The 19,026-nt window shown below is 46.3% G+C and overlaps 1 protein-coding gene across 1 annotated transcript in view; it reads left to right on the top strand.

Moving 5' to 3' along the window:
* Positions 1-19,026, top strand: part of LOC140685447 (electrogenic sodium bicarbonate cotransporter 4-like) — an 88,837-nt gene that overhangs the window by 19,861 nt on the left and 49,950 nt on the right. The window contains exon 4 of the mRNA XM_072937523.1: positions 2,451-2,580. Within this exon, the coding sequence (XP_072793624.1) occupies positions 2,451-2,580 (130 nt within the window). The remainder of the gene's footprint in view (positions 1-2,450; positions 2,581-19,026) is intronic.

The raw sequence follows: 19,026 nt of genomic DNA, 5'->3' as shown, positions 1-19,026 counted from the left end.
AACTTTTGATGTTTGTTAGCAAGTGTCTGCAATCAATAAGTCAATCAAAGGATGTATGTTTAAGGTAGTAGAAAAACTCAGAAATAAAGTCCATTTAAATAAATGCAGTCCACTGAGCCATATACAGATAAATTGATAGTATTTTCTGCTAGTAAAATTATTTCTAACTCACATGTACAACAGGTGCTGGTGCTGCCCAGAGAGCACCATGACTCCTTGGAGCTGGCCATGCGACCTGGATGGACCTGGAGATTATTGTCCTAAGTGAAGTCAGCCAGAGAGAGAAAGAAAAATACCATACAATATCACTCATATGTGGCATCTAAAAAAAAAAAAAGACAAATGAACTTATTTACAAAACAGAATCAGACTCACAGACATAGAAAACAGGAGGGAAGGGGATGGGAAGGGATAAATTTGGGAGTTTGAGATTTGCAGATACTAACTACTGTCTATAAAATAGATAAACAACAAGTTTCTACTGTACAGCACAGGGAACTACATTCAGTATCTTGTAGTAACCTATGGTGAAACAGAATATGAAAACGACTATATGTATGTGTATGTCTGACTGAAGCATTGTGCTGTACGCCAGAAATTGACACACCATTGTAAACTGACTAGACTTCAATAAAAAATATATATCAAAAAACCCCTCAAAAACAAACCAAAAACTGAGGCTTGAAGAGAGGAGCAAAGGTTGGGGATGGCATCGAGGGACCTGGGAAAGGGTGCTGACAAGGATGAGCGGGAGTGGCTGCCTTTGGAGACCTGTGAGGCAGGCACCCCCATTTGCACAGCTGGGTGGTTTTCTGCAGAACGAGTCATGAGCCCGGGCGCTCAGGGTGGTGGCAGGGGGATTAGCACCCATTACATCCCAGGCCCTGTGTCACATGTGTTATTCTCCTTGTCTGATTTATTTCCCCCAACAGTCCTGTTCACTCGGATTGAGTTTATTCATCAGTAAATAGCAGCTCTGTATTCGCACCCTTGTCTGGCTGGATTAAGCTCACTGTGTACCCTGCATCCCCCATCCACTGTACCACACTGCCTCTCCCTCTACCCCAGGACACACCTGCAGGGGCAGAGACTGGGCCAGTGAGTTCCTGTTTGGGCACTGGCTGCCTGGTTTTATCAGGAAATCAAGGAGTAAGAGTGGAGAGCGTGATGACAGAGTGATTGAATTATTGACCACTGGGATCCATGGAGAAAAAAGTGCGGGCTGAAGGGGATGATAAACTGGGGGTCAGCGAGGATTGATAAGGAAGAAGAGTATTCTCAAAAACTTTTCATGTGGGAGTGGAGGGGAGAGGTAGAGGTGGGGTGAGGGTGACGCCAGGGCACCTAGCCTGTGCAGCTGGGCGGACGGCGGGCCACCAAGGCGTTCGATGTCGGGCGATAGGTCTCTCTCTTGCTCACACGCTCTAGACACACTGACAGCACATCCCCACCTCGGTCTTCAGAAAACTCGGAGCACTTTTATTCCAGATATGCAGAAGTGGCTTATTCTCGTTTGTCAAGTCGCAATTCAAAGACACCCTCCTCAGAGAGGCCTTTTTTGACCATGCCATCGAATATAGCTCTGTGATCTGTTTATTGAATTTTTTCCCAGAACACTTATCAATTCCTGACATGATTGTTTATGGATTTGCTTACTTGTTTATTGTCTGTCTCTGCTGGGCCTTCTCCACTGCTTTGTTTTCCAAATAAAACATCGTTCTTTATTTAGAACAATGCCTGGCACATAGTAGGCACTCATTAAATATTGAGTGAGAGAAAGAAGGAAAGAAGGAGAAAAGGAAGGAGAGAAGAAAGAGGAAGGAAGGGTGGGAGGGTGGAGGGGCATGTTTGGGGAAGGGTGTGTGTTCTGTGTCGGAATGCTGACTTTTGAGGGGCCTGAGGGGCCTCCAGGAGGTGATGTCCCCTGGGCAGCTGGACAGCAGATGGGGAGCTCAGGAACAGGCTGTGCCCTCGCCCCTGAAGGCGGCGGCCCCGTGACACCAGGGGGCAAGCACACCCTCTCACACGGCCGGTTGCCCCTCAAGGCCAATGTTGGGAGGTGACTGGTTTGAGGCCAGTAGGGAAGGGGATCCCTCCGGGTTTGTTGTGCTGAAGTTGGTCAGAGTTTTTCTCACTTCGCTTCCCTGTTCTCTTCCCTGTCCTTGATGCTGGCCTGGCTTGGGCCACTTTCCATCCTTCCTCACGGTCAACTACAAGACCCTGGAGTCTGAATGCCAACCAAATCCTTTCATCTTTTTTATCTCAAAGACTTTCTCACCCACATCCAACCACAGAGGCTTGAGTCTAGCTTGGGCCAGAAGCTGGACTTAGTTTTACTGAATTAGGAAATACTTTCCCCTTGCACCTGGCTTCTGCTGCATTTCAGCCGGCCTCGCAGCCCTGCGCTGGCCACGGGGCACTCAGCGGGGCCTGCCGCCCTCTCTCTGCAGGGTCTCCAGCTGCTGAGCAGCTCCAGGACATCCTGGGGGAGGAAGATGAGGCTCCCAACCCCACCCTCTTCACAGAAATGGACACACTGCAGCATGATGGAGACCAGATGGAGTGGAAGGAGTCAGCCAGGTGAGGCAGAACCCCAGGAGGGAGGGAGAGGGGGCTTCCCACTGCAGTCTACATGGGCCCACGCTCAACTGACCAGCGGCATCTGGTACCTTGAGTTCCGCCAGCGCACTTCCTGGCCCCCAGAGACCCTCCTACCTGCCTTTCTTGGTGTCTGGAACTGGATCGGACACTAAGGAGCAAACAGAAACTTAGGACTTTGTCTTATCCTCGAAGAAATTAAAATCCAAGTGGGACGGTACACAGACATCCCTGAAACCATGAGAGAATAACACAAGGGCATATATTCTTTCATGTCAAATGGCTCAAACTAAATGCTGTAGAAGGGAAGGCACCAAGCGGGCTGGGGTAGACAGGGCGGGCTTCCTGGAGGAAGGAGACCGTGTGCCGGGAGAACTCCAGATGGGGTGGTCCAGTGGGCCACTGAAGAAAAGCGGTGGTGGGGAGGGTACAGCTGAGTTGTAGAGCACACGCTTAGCATGCACAAGGTCCTGGGTTCAATCCCCAGTACCTCCATTAAAATAAATAAATACCTAATTCTCTCCCCACAAACAAAAATAAACAAAACAAAAAAATTTTTTTGAAAAAAAAGAAAAGGGACTTGGCAGAGTTTGGGGCAGGACAAGCAGAGGGGAGCTCTGAAGGCATGCATGTGGGGGGTTGGGTAGCAGAGAGAGCTGTGTATTTAGGGGCAGTAGAAGGGGAGGCAAGAGCCTGAAGCCTGGAGGGAACCCACACAGGGAAGTCACGGGAGCCAAGGGGGAATCAGGGTAAGGAGTGATGCTGGCCGTACCCAGTGCCAGAGACTGGGACAGAGCGGCCTCCAGACTGATCAAGGCCATCAGCAGGGCCAAAGCCAAGGAGCCAAGGAGAAGGGAGAAGACAGTAGGAGGCAGCGGGAGGGGCTGGGGGAGGAGGAAAGGCCCTGGGACGGAAGTTGAGAGAGCCTGGAAGACTGGGCATACCAGTGTTTCTCAACCTGTTTTTGTATTCGCCCTACCCCAACCCCCTGGAAAATTTTAATTTAAATTAACCTTGTTAAATTAGAATTTAATTTATTTCTAATGAGAGCAATGAAATACTAAAGAATTAGATTTTGTCAGGTAGGGTTGAGCTTTGGCGTGCCACAAACCATTGTAATACCGTAAACATTTTTTGCTCTGCTAAGAACCAGTGCTTGCCTCCTCGGGGCTAACATTGCCCCAGCTGAGAACACATGGGGACCAAGTGCCAGCTGTGCCCAGGACGGGGGCCACCATGACTCCCAGAACCTGGAGCTGCCCCCTTATGGCCTGGGCTCCTTCCTCACCCACCAACCTCACTCACCTCCGTATTTACTCTATAGAGCGAGAAGGAGCAGGTATCCCCAAGCTTCCGCCCTCCAATCTCTCCCTTAAAAAGAGGCCATTGGGTGACTAGCAAATCCCTGCAGGCCTGCAAGAAAGAATGGACTCCCAGCCTCCTGGCTGGGCCCCAAGCCCTGTCTGGAAGCGAGGGCAGTGAGCCCTTCCTCCGTGCTAAACCAACAGTTCACAGCTCCATCTCATTCAAGCTGCGCATTGACCCTCAGGAGACAGGAATTATTATTATCCCTCCTTCACAGAGGAGGACAGTGAGGTTTAGAGCGGCAGATAGCTTGCAAGGGTCAGACCGTGCAGGCAGCCGAGTGTGGACTCCAGCCCAGGCCTGCCTGACCCTCCAGTCGGAGGGCCTACGCACTTTGCCCTGTTCCCACCCATTTTCTCAGCCACTTCCGCCCCCTTCCTCCATCTTCCAGGGACTCCGTTGATTTCCACTTGAGGACATAAGTCTGGAAGCAAGTCTACTGGTGTGAGACATAACTGGGGACAGCCACAGAGCCCAGGACATCTACCCAGGGCTGGTAAGGGAGGGGAGGACATCTCAGATGACCAGGGCCCAGTCTGGGCTGCTGTGGCTTAATGCCTCTGCGGGGCTCGTGGCTCCCTCGGGCAAGTGCCCTTCCTGTCCAAGGTGGCATGCAGAGAGAAGGGACGTTGAGAAGGTCCTCGCCAAGGCCCAGCAGGGAGATGGCGCCGTCTCCCCACCTGGGCGAGCTCTGCCTTCAGAGCCCCCTGGCGTGGTTACCAGGACCAGACGCTCCATGAGGGCCTCTCACTGGCACCTCATGGCCTTAGAGACACGACTGTCCCCAGAGACAACACACCCAGCTTCTAATCTCTGAGCACGGCTCCCCAGAGCCCTGGGCTCTGTAGACCCTGCAATGAAGGTGAGACGCTGTAGATCACGGTGTTTCTGGAATGAGTCTCCCCGTAAGACACAAAAGGGCCTGGGGTTACCCTGGAAGGGTCCCACTGTAACTCAAGTGGACCCCAAACCAACAGTGATGGAAAGCGGTGACTGGAAGAGGTTAAGTGGCCGAACCCAATTCCAGGCAGAGCTGAGAAAGGAGGAGCGTGAGGGCCAGCGCCGGGCCGGAAGCGGTGGAGGAGAGCCGCTCAGGCCTCGTCTCTCAGCTCCTTTCTCCACCCCAGCCTCCTTTGACCTTCCCTCCAGCTCACCCTGCGATTTTGCAGCTCACTTTTGAGGTCTGAGCAGTGAGCCTCTGACCTCAAGGGTCTGACTGTGGGCCAACAAGCCCGCCTTGGCCCGGACAGCTATGCTGGGGGCTCCTTCAGGCAAACTGCAACAGGAGAGGTGCTTGGGGCCTGTGTGGGGCCTGTCACTCCCACCAAAGAATGGGAAGAATTTCCCTCAGCTGACAGGCTGTGTGATCTATGCTGAGAAGCTAGAGGTCTCAGAAGTTTCCAGAACCCAAGAATCATCGAAGCCAAGTGGGTCTGGGCCTTCTTGGCATAACAGGAGAAAATGATGGGAGGAAGGGAACAACCCCTCACAGACACTCGGGCCCTAAGAGGGGTGCAGGTCTACACCCGCATCCAAGGGGATGGGGGAGGGGACCCTTGAACACAAGTATTTCATTTGTTGCAGGAGTGTTTGCTTTATTGAGTTAGGAGATTAACAGAGTGAAAATCTCAAATCCGCAAGGAATTTTCCCCGGCGGTGCTTTTCTAGGGGTTATTAGTTTGGGGGATGTTTCAGGCCCTTGGAAAAGGAATCACCCCTGGACGGATTTAAATGGCCTTTTGAGCTCCACTGAGCCTTGCCCCTGTGTGCACGCTGGGGACTGTGTGTGCGGGCGTCATTCTGATGTGATCAATGCTGGTAGGTCAGGCTGTTAATAAGATAGATTTTTATTAAGTCTGTCTCTTTAGCATTCCCGGGAGGGGAATGCAGCTGGCTGTTTGCTGATACTGACCTTGCCTGAAGGGAGGGCTGGGTCCAGTGGAGTGGGGCGGACCCCCTCACTACCGGCAACCAATTTACCCAGAATTCCACCTTCTGTCAACCTTGAAGGTGCCTGGCTGCAGGGGAGGAAGGGAAGGAGACTGATCTGAGCTGGAACTCTGCCAAGTGTGGAGGGCCCTTTGGGATCACTCGAAAATAACCAAAGCTTAGAGCCTTCCATGGGCTCTGAAAGCAAACTCCAAATCCAGGCTGCCTCCGATCTCAACTCACAGCAGACCAAAAGCATGAACTTGCTGGAATGTTTTTTTCCTATGAGACACATATGTCCTAAAGATATCCCTGCAATGACCAGGAAAGGGCAGAAAGAGAGGCAGGAGAAATAGGTCAGCTTAGTTGGGTCAGACCAGATCAGCACATTTTCAAGAGCCCTGAACGGTTCTCTGCACATAGGCAGGGATGCTTTCTCGCTCTGTGCGGGATGGAGGAGACAGCCGGAACCCCATCTCAGCCCCGAAACCGCTCCTGTTTACAGTCCTGCAGAGTGCTCACCCACCACCATTTCCCCTCTTAGCCTGGGGAAGAAGGCATCCTAGCCCTCTGTTCTCACCACTCACCTGGGATCACCCTTGTGGGGCCAGAGCTGCCCTTTCTATGTAGAAAGCAGAATAGAGAGCTGAGAATTCTTAGCAGAGAAGTCTACAAACCTCATTCATTCATGCAGCTACTCTTTACTAAGTGTTTACTGTCTGTAAGCCCAGAGCCAGGTGCTTAGAGATACCAAAAACATACCAAAAAGCCATCCCTGCTCACTTGGGTCTCAGTCTAATGGGGCACAGAGGTGATAACCAGACATTTGTTGATGGAGATGCTGAAAAAGCACAGCATAGGGGGACCTATCCCAGACAGGAGGGCTCACGGAAGGCATCCAGGAAGAAGAGGGGTTCACACAGACACCTGAAGAATGGCTCAAAGTTAGGCAGGAGAGGGTATGTAAGGGGGAAGGGGCCCCTAGAGCAGGAGAAACAGAGACATAGAGGAAGGGGCGGAAGTTCCCTGTAGCTGGACCACAGAGGGAGTGGCTGATCTTTGCAGGTCCTACACAGACCATGTTGTGGAGTTTGAACTTGATGCTGAGAGCTTTGGAGACCACTGAGGGGTTTGGGGTGAGAGATGGACAGGACTATCTGCTTGGGAGAGATCACTCAGCTTTCAATGTGAAGAATGTACAAAAGGAGACAAGACTGGGCCAGTTAGGAGGCTGGTCCAGGTGAAAGGTGATGAGATTTTGAGCCAAGATGTTGACAGTGGAAATAGGGAGAAGGGGTAGATTTGAGACAGCTTTTTTTTTTTCAAACATGTACATATATATTTTTTTTCCTTTTAAATATTCTTTATTATTTAGAGCAGTTTTAGATTCACAGCAAAACTGAGCAGAAGGGATGGAGTTCCCATGTGCCCTTACACATGCACAGCCTCTCCAATTATCTGCATCCTCCACCAGTGTGGTACTTTTATCACTATTGATGAGCCTACACTGACATCATTGTCACCCAAAGTCCATAGTTTACTAGGGTTCACATTTGGTGGTGTGCTTTCTGTGGGTTTGGACAATTGTGTAATGACACGTATCCACCATCATAGTACCATACAGAATAGTTTCACTGCCCTAAAAACTCTCTGTGCTCTGCCTGTTCACCCCTGTTTCCTCCCTGACCCCTGGCAACCACTGGTCCTGGGTTTGAGACACATCTTACCGGGTGGGATTGACAGGACTTAATGACAGAGGGCATGTGGGGAAGAATAGCCAGGGAGATGCCCCATTTCCCAGCCTGAGCAAGTGGATACCTCATGGAATCCATTTAGGAAACACAAGAGGAGTAGTAAGGTTCTGTTGTTTTGGATATTTCATTTTGTTCTATTTTGGGGGGGAGGTTGATGATGAGTTCCACTTTGAACATTTTATGTTTGAGGAAACTCCAAGTGGGGGTGTCCAGCCGGTCACTATGTAGACATAGAGGTCTGGAGCTGAGTGGAGAGCCATTAGACAAGGATAAGGTTGCCCCCAAGCTCTGTGAAGTGAGGGGAGCGCCCAGGACAGAGCCCCCAGGAGCACCAACTGCCCGTTCGCAGGATGAGCAGAGGAAGCGGGACCCACGATGGAGACTGAGGAGCAGCCAGAGAGGTAGGAGGGGGTCGAGAAGAGTTGTGTGTCCAGGAAGCCAGAGGCAGGAGACATTCAAGATGGGGAGAGTGGCCAAGAAGTGGGGGAAGAACTGAAGAGTACCCACAGGATGGAGGGACACAGCAGTCTTGGGGGAGGGACAGGGACAGACAGTGGAGACGAGCATCAGGAGGACAAAGGTGGGTTCCTTTGGACAGTTCTCAGGCGCTTGCCTGTGAAGGTAGGAGTCTGTCAAGGCGAACCTGGGTCAAGGGAGGCTTTTGATTTTTGTCTGAGCATACTGAACGCTGAGAGAAAGGGGCCAGACTAAAGGCCGTGGTTTAAAAATGCAAGAAGCAGAGAGGGGAGGGAGAGTGCAGTTTGGGGGCTCCCCCAGCCAGGAAGGCCCACCCCTCTCCCCTGCGCCAGGCCTGAAGGAACAGAGGGCAGGGCAGTTACAGCGAGGTTTGGGGGCTCCTAGCCTGGGCTCAGAGAGTCCTGGGCTGATGATTTCCAGACTGGTCTCTCGTTTGAAGAGAGAGGAGAGTAGAAGAGCTGACTTGGGGGAGTTGCAAGCAGTCCTGAGGCCGGGAAGCAGCTCCAGGCCTGGGCCGTCCCGTCTTACTGTAGTGGAATCATGCAAGGAGACTTCCGGTCAGATCAAAGATCTTACGGCTGTTTGACTTTGACTCGATGCTTACCTGCGGGTCTGAATGATCATACTATTCGCCATTATCAAGCTACTGTGACACCCAATGTCTAACATGATCTTTCCTTCTCTCTCCACTAGTCAGACACTGATACCTGATGCTTATGCTGCACAAGCTGGAAAAAGTGGGGGTTTTTTCTTCCAGTTTTATTGAGATGTAATTGACATAAAGCACTGTATAGGTTTAAGGTGTTCAGCGTAATGATTTGGCTTATCTATGTCATGAAATGATTATCACAATAGGGTTAGTGAACATCCATCATCTCATAGATACAAAATTAAAGAAATAGAGGAAAAACATTTTTTTTCTTGTGATGAGAACTCTTAGGATTTACTCTCTTAACAACTTTCGGATATAACACACAGCAGTGTTACTTACTCTGATCATGTTGACGTGTATCCCTAGTACTTATATACCTTATAACGGAAAGTGTGTCCCTTTTGACTGCCTTCGTCCAATTTCCAGCCCCCACACCCCCTGCCTCTGGCAACCACAAATCCGATCCTTCTTACTATCAGGTTTTGAAGTATGAAGGACCTACAGCACCGTGTCAGTTCCTGTTGCACACCACAGCGATTCAGTACTTGTCTGCATTCCACAATGACCACCACGAGAAGTCTAGTCACCAGTTGTCACCATACAAAGTGACTATGCAGTTTCTGACTGTATTCCCCACGCTCTGCATTTCACAGCTGTGACGCATTTATTTTGCAGCTGGAAGTTTGCATCTCTTGACCTCCCTCACCTATTTCTCTCTTCCTTCCACCCCCACCTCCTTTGACAACCACCTATTTGTTCTCTGTATCTGTGATTCTGTTGCTGTTTTGTTATGTCTGTTCATTTGTTTTGTTTTTAGGTTCCACATGTAAATGAAATCATATAATGTTTGTCTTTCTCTGACTTACTTCACTTAGCATAAAACCCTCTAAGTCCATCCATGTTGTTGCAAATGGCAAAATTTCTTTTTGTGGCTGAGTAATATTCCATTGTGTGTATGTGTGTGTGTATATATATATATATATATATATATATATATATATACATTCTCTTTATCCAGTCATCTGTTGATGGACATTTAGGTTGCTTCCATATCTTGGCTATTGTAAATAATGCTGCAATGAATATAGTGGTGAGGGGCATATATCCTTTCTAATCAGTGTTTTTATTTTCTTTGGCTATATACCAGGAGGTAAAAAGTGATTTTATATGAATCAGAACCTGGACCAAGTCCCAGGGAGAGGTTCCCCCAGGCCTCAGAGGCCCTGATTCCAGTGGAAGCTCTATCCTGTGGATCCAGGACAGCTTTGGAACATTTGTCTTATCCACCACACCTTTCTTCTTTTCATTCTAAAAACCTTTTAGGGGATGTTGTGTTAGGTCCTGTGGGAGAATTAAAAAGAGTAAAGTATGAATCTGTTCTTGAAATGCTTACCATCTGGTGCAGATGTCTGCAAACTTTTCTGTGAAGGGCCAGCTAGCAAATATTTTAGGCTCTTTGCCCATACCTCTTCCTTTCCCTGTTTATTCTTCTTTTTCACAACCCTTTAAAAATTTTAAGATCACTAACTAACTGGCCATACAAAACAGGCTGTGGTGCGCTTTTAACCCACAGAGCGTGGTTTTTCCACCCCTGATCTAGTGTAAAAGGCAGACGTGTGCTCAGACACACAGATCACTAAAAACCAGGGCAGTGCGTGTGAAGCGGTAAGAACGTGGCGCTCATGTCGGGAGACTTGCCCTCAAAACCCGTCTTGACCACGGAAAGCTCCTCATCCTCAAAGGGTCTCCTTACCTACACAATGAGAGAGGTAACAGACCTACTTTGTGGATGGTTATGAGGATTTCAGAAGAAAGACTTTCGATCACAGGGAGTTAGTCAACCACAGAAGGCTGTGGGGTTCATTCCAGAGCAGTCTAAGACAGAGGTCTGCGCCTGTCTGGTCCTGGTCCCAGGCAGATCTCATTTGCAGAGATGGAGGATCTCTTATCCTGAGTCTGTTAAACATTTGAATCACTTTGTTAACGAGCCGCATTTTGATCCTATAACTTTCTGATGTTAACTTGACATTTCCTGTATGGTTGCCTATAAGGAGAGAATGCAAGGACTAAAAGACAAGAATAATCAACCTCTATAACTGTTATAAATTGTATTTTATATTGTGAATTAAATAAATTGGCCTTTGGGTTTATATATCAGCCTTATGAACTTGGTTAGTGTTAGTCAGTATCCCCGGACCTAATCATCTCTGGGACAATAAAAAGACAAATTTCAGAGTCTAGCCTGGGGTTGGATAACCTAAGAGGCTTGGGGGGCCTTTCTGGTGCCGTCAGCCCCTCTTTGTACCCTCTGAACTCCTCCATATGCCTATTGGCTCCTGATCCATGCCTGCCTGCTCAGTCTTACATATTTTCAAATTATGATCTTCCAAATTCACTATCAAGTTTGGTTTGAACAAACACACCGTATGTGTAGTCTTCACCAGTTGTGTAAATAACTTTTTGCATTATTTCATATACATATGTGAATGCATGTGCTTGTCATTATGTAGGACGAATTTGCCAAATGAATTGTAGGACTGGGCAAGAATTTGCTTAGGAGCTCCTCTTTCGAAAAGCTTTCCTCCCGTAGATCATCTCTTGGTGCCTCTGTCAAAGACTGAACGTAGGGAGTGTCTGATGGCTCCTCAGGCATCTCTAGGAAGAGTCTTCATTGGCCTATAAAGAGTTAACACTGGCCTTTGGTTTCTTCTGGAAAATTTGGGGCACTGGTAAGACTCAATGTGAAGTTACATAGCTTTGCTGGATAATGGAGAAAAACTGACATTCATGTTACTTCTAAGAAATGAGTATTTTAGAGTCCCCAAATTTATTACAAACAGCCCTCAGGCAGAGAGCAAAAACATGGTGTCTTGATGCTTTGTAAGTAATACATGGGTGTCAAGTCTTAGGATGACGGATGATGTGGAGGGGATGAGAGCATTACAGAATAAAAGTCAGTGAAGCGTTACAGAATAAAAGTCAGCAAGGCCACACAGATGAAGAATTCCCACAAGAGGGGTGTGTACTTTACAACTTTTCTATGAGGAAAGGTTCATCTAAGAAACAAATTCATGCAATTATAAGTCTTAAAGCAACTGTTTAGAGGCAACACAACTTTAACGTTAAAGGTTGCATTCTATAGGAGATTACATTTTTAAAAAGCTTTAAAATCAGGGTGTCCTAAGGGGAACTTTTGGAAACAAATCAGCCAGGACATAATTTAATGATAATGACATGCAGAATAAGTACAGAAAGAAAGGACCTTGGGTCTAATTGCTGTGTGTGTGTGTGTGTGTGTGTGTGTGTGTGTGTGTGTGTGTGTGTGTGTGTGTGTGTGTGTGTGTGTGTGTGTATTCCAGACTTTAGTGTTATCTAACCACATATAATGGTCTGCTCATTGCTTTGGCTTCTCAAAGACCTATGTCTTCCTTTTAAAAAGTATTTTTTAATTAAAAAAAATTTAACACCTTTATTGTGGCATGATTCCTGTGTAGTAAACTACACATATTTCAGGTGAACAATTTGATGAGTTTTGATAGATGTATACACCAGTGAGACCAGCACCACAATTGAGATAGCTAACATTTCCATCACTCTCCAAGAGGCACAGATTTTGAATTCCCAATTTATCCCTCCCCACCCTCTTTACCCACTGGTAACCATAAGTTTGTTCTCTATGTCTGTGAGTCTGTTTCCGTTTTGTACGTAAGTCCATTTGTGTCCTTTCTTTTTTTAGATTCCACAGCTAAGTGATAGTGTATGGTAGTTTTCTTTCTCTTTCTGACTTAAAAACTTCACTTAGAATGACAATCTCCAGGTCCATCCATGTTGCTGCAAATGGCATTCTTTTATTCTTTTTTATGGCTGAGTAGTATTCCATTGTATGTGTATACCACTTCTTCTTTATCCAGTCATCTGTAGATGAACGTCCGGGTTGTTTCCATGGCTTGGCTATTGTAAATAGTGCTGAACACTGGGGTGCAGGTGTCTTTTTGAATTACAGCTGAGGTTCTGATGTCATTAGTCTGGGGTCAGCCTGGATGCTGAAATTGTTAAAAGTCCCCAGATGACCCTACTGTAGCTAAGGCTGAGAGCCACTGGTACATATGCTGGCCAGGGCAGCATCAGTGGGAGTTATAACTTGTTTCCATCTGACGGTGGAACTAGAGTTCAAGTCTCTGTCTTCAGCCTTTTCTAGATCCTTAAAGGACACCCACCCTCTCCAACATCCTGTGGTTTGGCGGCGCCTAGTAACTTGCCCCATGGTGCTTTCTACCACTCTTGGTATTAACTGAAAAGCAACTTCCTCTAATCGTATCAGTGACCAAGTTACTAGGTACAGAGAAGGCCTCAGTTCTAGAGCCCCTTTGCGTGACTGAGAACTGCTTTCTGTGACATGTGACTCTTTGAGGTCCCATTCAGCTCCATCCCAGCCGGGAGTGGGCCCCTGGCGCCTGCCCCTGGCCTGGACAAAATCTCTGAGAGTCCTTTTCCAGCCCAGAGTTTTTCTTTCCATTTGACCTGCTTCTCCAACTCTAATTCCCCACTTTCGAAGCCATCTGTGATATAAAGGTCACTTTGCAATGAGTTGCTTGGGATTACACATTAACCATCTTATCAGGCTTCCAGGAGTTTTTAAGCCTGGCTTTGGTCAGAGGCTTTTTAAAGCGCTCATTCCTTTATACATTCTGAAAAGTGGTTAAACGTTTTATTACGGAAAATTCAAAGTGATACTGTTGCGGAAAAATGTGTCACAGCTCAGTGTTACAGCTCAGTTGTGACAACCACCTGGATCCAGGCGAGAAACTAAACAGCACTTGGAGAGTTGGAAAACTCAGGTTTATTACGCCAGCAGGCCCAAAAGAGTTAACACTCCAAGCTCTGGACCCTGTGTGTAGGTTTACACAGGCCTTTTATAGGCTGCCAGTTTTACACTTTGCAACATCATATGCAAATAAAGTACAACAGAAGTTGACCAACCAGGAACAAGCTTTGTAGAAATAGACCAATCAGGAGTGAGCTCCATGCAAATGAAGTACTACAAATGGACCAATCGGGAGTGAGAGTAATAACCAATCAGAAGTGAGCTCAGGGAACCAATAGCATTCTAGGTGTAAGTTAGCCACTTTAGAGGCAAAAAGTCAGATAGAGCCTCTCTGGGCCAGGGAACAGTACGGTGCTAAGAAGAGAGCAGCGGCCCTGCCTAGGGGTCTTGCTGGTCTTTTTATGGGGCTTCCCACCTCATTACATAGTAGAATGACCTCCCCACAACATACCCATCACCCAGCTTCAGTGGTTACCAGCTAACTCATAGCCAAAGTTGTGCATCATTTTCAACACACTGCTCCAGACACACACACTGGATTAGGCTGACACAAACCCAGACACCATGTGACTCCTTCTATAAATATGTCAGTAGGTGATTCTAAAAGATAAGCCCCTGGAAAGCAACATTCTACTTTCTGTCTGTATAATTTTAACTACTCTAAATGCCTCATATAAGTGGAATCATATAGTATTTGTCTTTTCATAACTGGCTTGTTTCACTTTGCATAGTGTCCTCCAGGTTCCTCCATGTTGTTAGCTATATCAGAATTCCCTTTCTTTTTAAGGCTCAGTAATATTCCTCTGTACATATGTACCACATTTTGTTCATCCATTCATCCACTGGTAGACAGCTGGGTGCTTCCACATTTTAGTTACTATGAGTAATACTCCTGCAAACATGGATGTACAAAAATATCTTTAAGACACTGTTTTCAATTCTTTTGGGTGAAGGCCTTTTTCTTTCTAATACAAGCACAGTATTATTGTCACATCTGAAAAAAATGATCATAATTCTTTATTTTCCTCTAATTATCCAGGCAGTATCCATATTTCCCAGATCATCTCATATTTTTTGTTTTTTAATTTTTATTATTATTATTTTTTACTTGATTTGAATATGTGGGTCTCAATTTATTTTCTTGAGCAATGGTTTGAATTTATTTGCCACCCTAAAGCATTGAGTCCTGACTTCATGGAAATGTACACAACATGAAACATTCAGATAGTAATTTTGCAAAAATTAGTAAAATTTATCCATCATTATATTGTTTAAACAACCACATTAATTCTCAATGTAGAGATAGTGGCCAATTGAAGATGACTTGAGGAATTAATCTATTTACAGCGTCTTATTGCTGCATTTCCTGAAATTTTTACAAGCAATATTTTGTTTGCTTTTAGCCATTGTAGCCTTCTGCTTCAAATGAAAGCTTACCTTCTATGGTTGGAATAGTTTATTGAGAAGGAATTACACAAAGAAAGCTTAAAATATGAAGAAGACTGACATAAAGATGATGTGAATGATTGTGTCACCATGCCTGAGATAAAATAATTCTTTATTTTCCTCTAATTATCCAGGCAGTATCCATATATCCCAGATCATCTCATATTTTTTAATATAATTGGTTCACACATTGCATTTGGGAGATATATCTATTACATCATTTTTAATCTAGAGGTTCCTCCTCCTTTATCTTTCCCTTGCAATTGCAGCTATTGCTAGAGAAATTGCATCATTTGTCCTGTATGGTTTTCCACATTCTGAATTGTGTTAATTGCATCCCTGTGGTGCTGTGTAACACGTTCCTCTGCTCCTGTCTTCCCTGGGAGGTGATAGCTGGGTCCAGGCTTGCTTGATTCCTGTCTGACTTTTTCACAAGACTAATTCATAGATGATGGTGTCTGCTTCCATCAGAAGGCAGCTCCTGCCCGGCTGATCTCCGCGTGTGTGTTTGTGATGTTACTAGACTCTGATGATCATTGCTTAGATCGTTCTGAGTATTTTAAAACACACTTAAACCCCACAGTTGTTGAGCTCTCTTTTTCCCAGTCATTTCCTCGCAGCCAGACTTCACCCCAAGTAATCAGAAAGGCCTCACTGCCCTCAAGCAGGATGGAGCAAGCATTTAACGAGAGCTACTCTGGGCAGGGGACCATCAGGGGACACCAGAGAGGAAACAGTGCCTTCTGTCCTCAAGAAGCTCGATGTCTATTTGGGGAAGCAGGTATTTACCAAAACATTTGGAAAACACAATTGACTACAATTAACTGTTATTTTAGACCCTGAGCCCCAGAAGTCAGGAACTTTACCCGGAGCAGTCTGTAGCAGAGTTACCTGGATCCCACCCAGACATTCTGATGTAAGTTGGTCTAGGGAATGACCTTAGGCTCATCAAGATTTTAAAAGTATCTGAGGTATTTTTGTGTGCAGCCAAGTTTAAGAGTCATCGTCCGAGGATAGTGGTTCTTAGAGTGTGGCCCCTGGCTGGGCAGCATTGGCATCACCTGGGAACTTGGTAAAAGTATCCAAATTCTTGGCACTCCCTCCCTTCCACCCCAGACCCATGGAATCAGAAACGCTGGGGTAGGACCCAGTAATCTGTATTTTCACAAGCCTTCTGGGTGACACTGATGCCTGCTTAAGTTTGGGAGCCTGATCCTAGGTGTTTGTTCTAGGAGGGTAAGCGGGGTAAGCGGGAGAGCCTATGCAGGGAAGTGGCACTCTTGCCGGGCGATGGAGAAAAAAGGGTCAGACCTAGAAAACAAACAGAAAACAGGACATTCTATAGTGAGTGTGGAAACACAATCCTGGCGACCTTCAGACCTGCAGCGACAGCATGCCTGGGGGCTTGTTAGGGATGCAGAATCTTGCCCTGTCCCAGACCTGCTGAATCAGAATCTGCACTTTAACAAGCTCCCCAGGTGACCTGTAGGCACATGAAAGTTGGAGAGATGCTGGTGTAAGTACGTACCGTAGTCATACAATCAGAGAAATGAACGCATGGAATGGCCACGCTAGGAAGGAGGCTCCAGGAATTCCCCCACCCTTTCAGCTGGTGTTCTCGGAGCCATCCTAAGGGAAAGAGGCCATATCCTCTCTTTTATAAAAAGAATGGGACCCATATGCACAGAGCTGTTTGCCTGCACTGGGACCCCAGACAGGCCCGACTATCCCTGAGCCACACGGTTCTCTGTGGCTATAGAGCAGAGGCTCATCAAGTCTCAGGGCACAAATAACCTGGGAGTTCCATGGCCAGGCCACCCTCCTGGTGGGGTGACCATCCAGGCATCAGTATTTTTAAAAATCTCCCCGGGCAATTCTAATAGACACTGAAGCTGAAAACCATGACTGCAGATCTTGGGTCCTGCACGTTTCCATGTTCTACTCAGGGTGACAGGGAGCTTAATGTCTAGCTGTAGCCATTAAAAGCACAAAATTAAGCGCCTTGTCTTGGGCATCCTGTGTCAATACCTGGATTCCCAAGACAATTGCAAGGAAGACAGAAGAGGTAGCCCTGGTGAAGTTGCCGAGTTTCCTGGAATTTAATAAATCAAGTTCTCACGGGATGCTAGTAGCAGGGGTCTGAGGCTGGGACTGCCTTGTATCTGGAAACAGGTAAGTTTGCTTTTCTGCAGACTGCGCTCAGGTGGGTTGATGCCCTGGGCTGTTTGTGTATGGAGCTAATGTTTTGTGGCTGCTTATAACAGTACAAATAGCTGAAGTCCTGGGAAGTGAGGAGGACTGAGCGTCCTAGCTATCTGGGGTTACTAGAAGGATGCTGCAATGAGGTGTGAACTCTCACCCTTTCAGGTGGAGTTGCGTTTGTAAGGCAGGGAGCTGAAGGATGGATGCATGGGAGAGAACTGCCTGCAAGTCCACTCAGGATGCTTGTGAGACACTGTGGAAAGCAATCAACCCAAGTGGCCCCATGCACTGGGACACATCACAACTTTGGGTGGATGGGGTGAGGCTGTGGAGCAGCAAAAGGGTCCCTAATGGCAAGGAGACAGTGTAATTTATCTTGTGTGTTTTTAGAGGAAAAGGGGGGCAATTTGAGTCATTAAATAGGAGAAAGACTCTCAGGGAGAAGAATGAGCTTCTTCTGAGCAAAACATTTGGACCTGTCCATTCATCTCTTCCTTGCAAACGCTTATTTTAATACAACTTTTAGAAAACCTTTGTATTGATAGCATACGGACTTGGATCGATTGTAACTTAAACCATGTTCTCCCAAATATATTTGCCTGGTGAAAAAAAAAAAAAACACCAACTACATCTTGGTGAGTTTCTGAGGCAAATAGATGCTTAACTCCATGTTTTAGGTTTTTACCTTCCAGGCCTCCTCTAATCAAACCTCCCTGTCCTGGGTCCCTTCAGGCCCCCAAGGCCCCATCAGGCTCCTGGTTAACTGGTCTCAAGTAAATGTATTGAATCAGGACGTTAAACACTGATAATGCAAAATACTCACACGATTGTGTAAAGAGGAGATCTGACAAAGGAAAAGGCGTTCAACCTCACTCGTAATCAAAAGAATGCAAATATGATATAATTTTCCAATGACCAAATGAACAGAGGTGAAAAAGAATGACTAGTTTGAGAGACTTCGAGAAAGGCGAGGTCTCCTGTCCACTGGTGCAAGTATGAATTGGCACCATTTTTTTGGAGAACAGTTTGACAATGTACATCATACACTCAATAATGTGCAGACACAGCAGTTCAACTTCTGAGAATTAATTGTAACGAAATTTATCAAGCAGAGGCCAGAGATTTTCAAACCAGCCTGGTTTATAATAAAGGATATAATTAAAGAATATAGGGGGGAGGGTATAGCTCACGTGGTAGAGCACACGCTTAGCATGCACGAGGACCTGGGTTCAATCCCCAGTACCTCCTCTATTGTAAACAATACTGCTATGAACATTGGGGTGCAGGTGTCACCCTGAAGTAGGGTTCCTTCTGGATATAAGCCCAGTAACTCCTCTAAAAATAAATAAACCTAATTACTCAGCACTCCCGCCAAAATAAAATAATTAAATAATAAATAAATAAAAATATTTTAAAAGAATATAAGTAAAGAAATAATCTAAATGACCACCGAGTATCATTCATATCAATGATGGTGGTCCACTCATACAATGGAATACTAAAGAGTCTTTAAAATGATATGAATATTTATAGACATGAAAGGATATCCATTAGATATGGTGTCATTGGTGTAAAATTGTGTGTCTGTTGCATGCACAAGTGTGTTTGTACACACAAAGATCTACAACGGAAGTCACTGGAATATCAATTGTGGTGTCTTCTGGTTGGGAGCACTTTGAATGCCTTTACATTCTCATTTTCTTATTTCTAAAGTTATAAAAGCCATATTTGTTATTTTCACATCAATAGTTGACACTAGCAAAGTGTGTGCTGTGTGC

The sequence above is a fragment of the Vicugna pacos genome, chromosome 15 (assembly GCF_048564905.1).
Source record: "Vicugna pacos chromosome 15, VicPac4, whole genome shotgun sequence".
Taxonomy (NCBI): domain Eukaryota; kingdom Metazoa; phylum Chordata; class Mammalia; order Artiodactyla; family Camelidae; genus Vicugna; species Vicugna pacos.
Note: the sequence above shows the minus strand (reverse complement) of the source record. Positions and strands in the feature narration are given on the sequence as shown.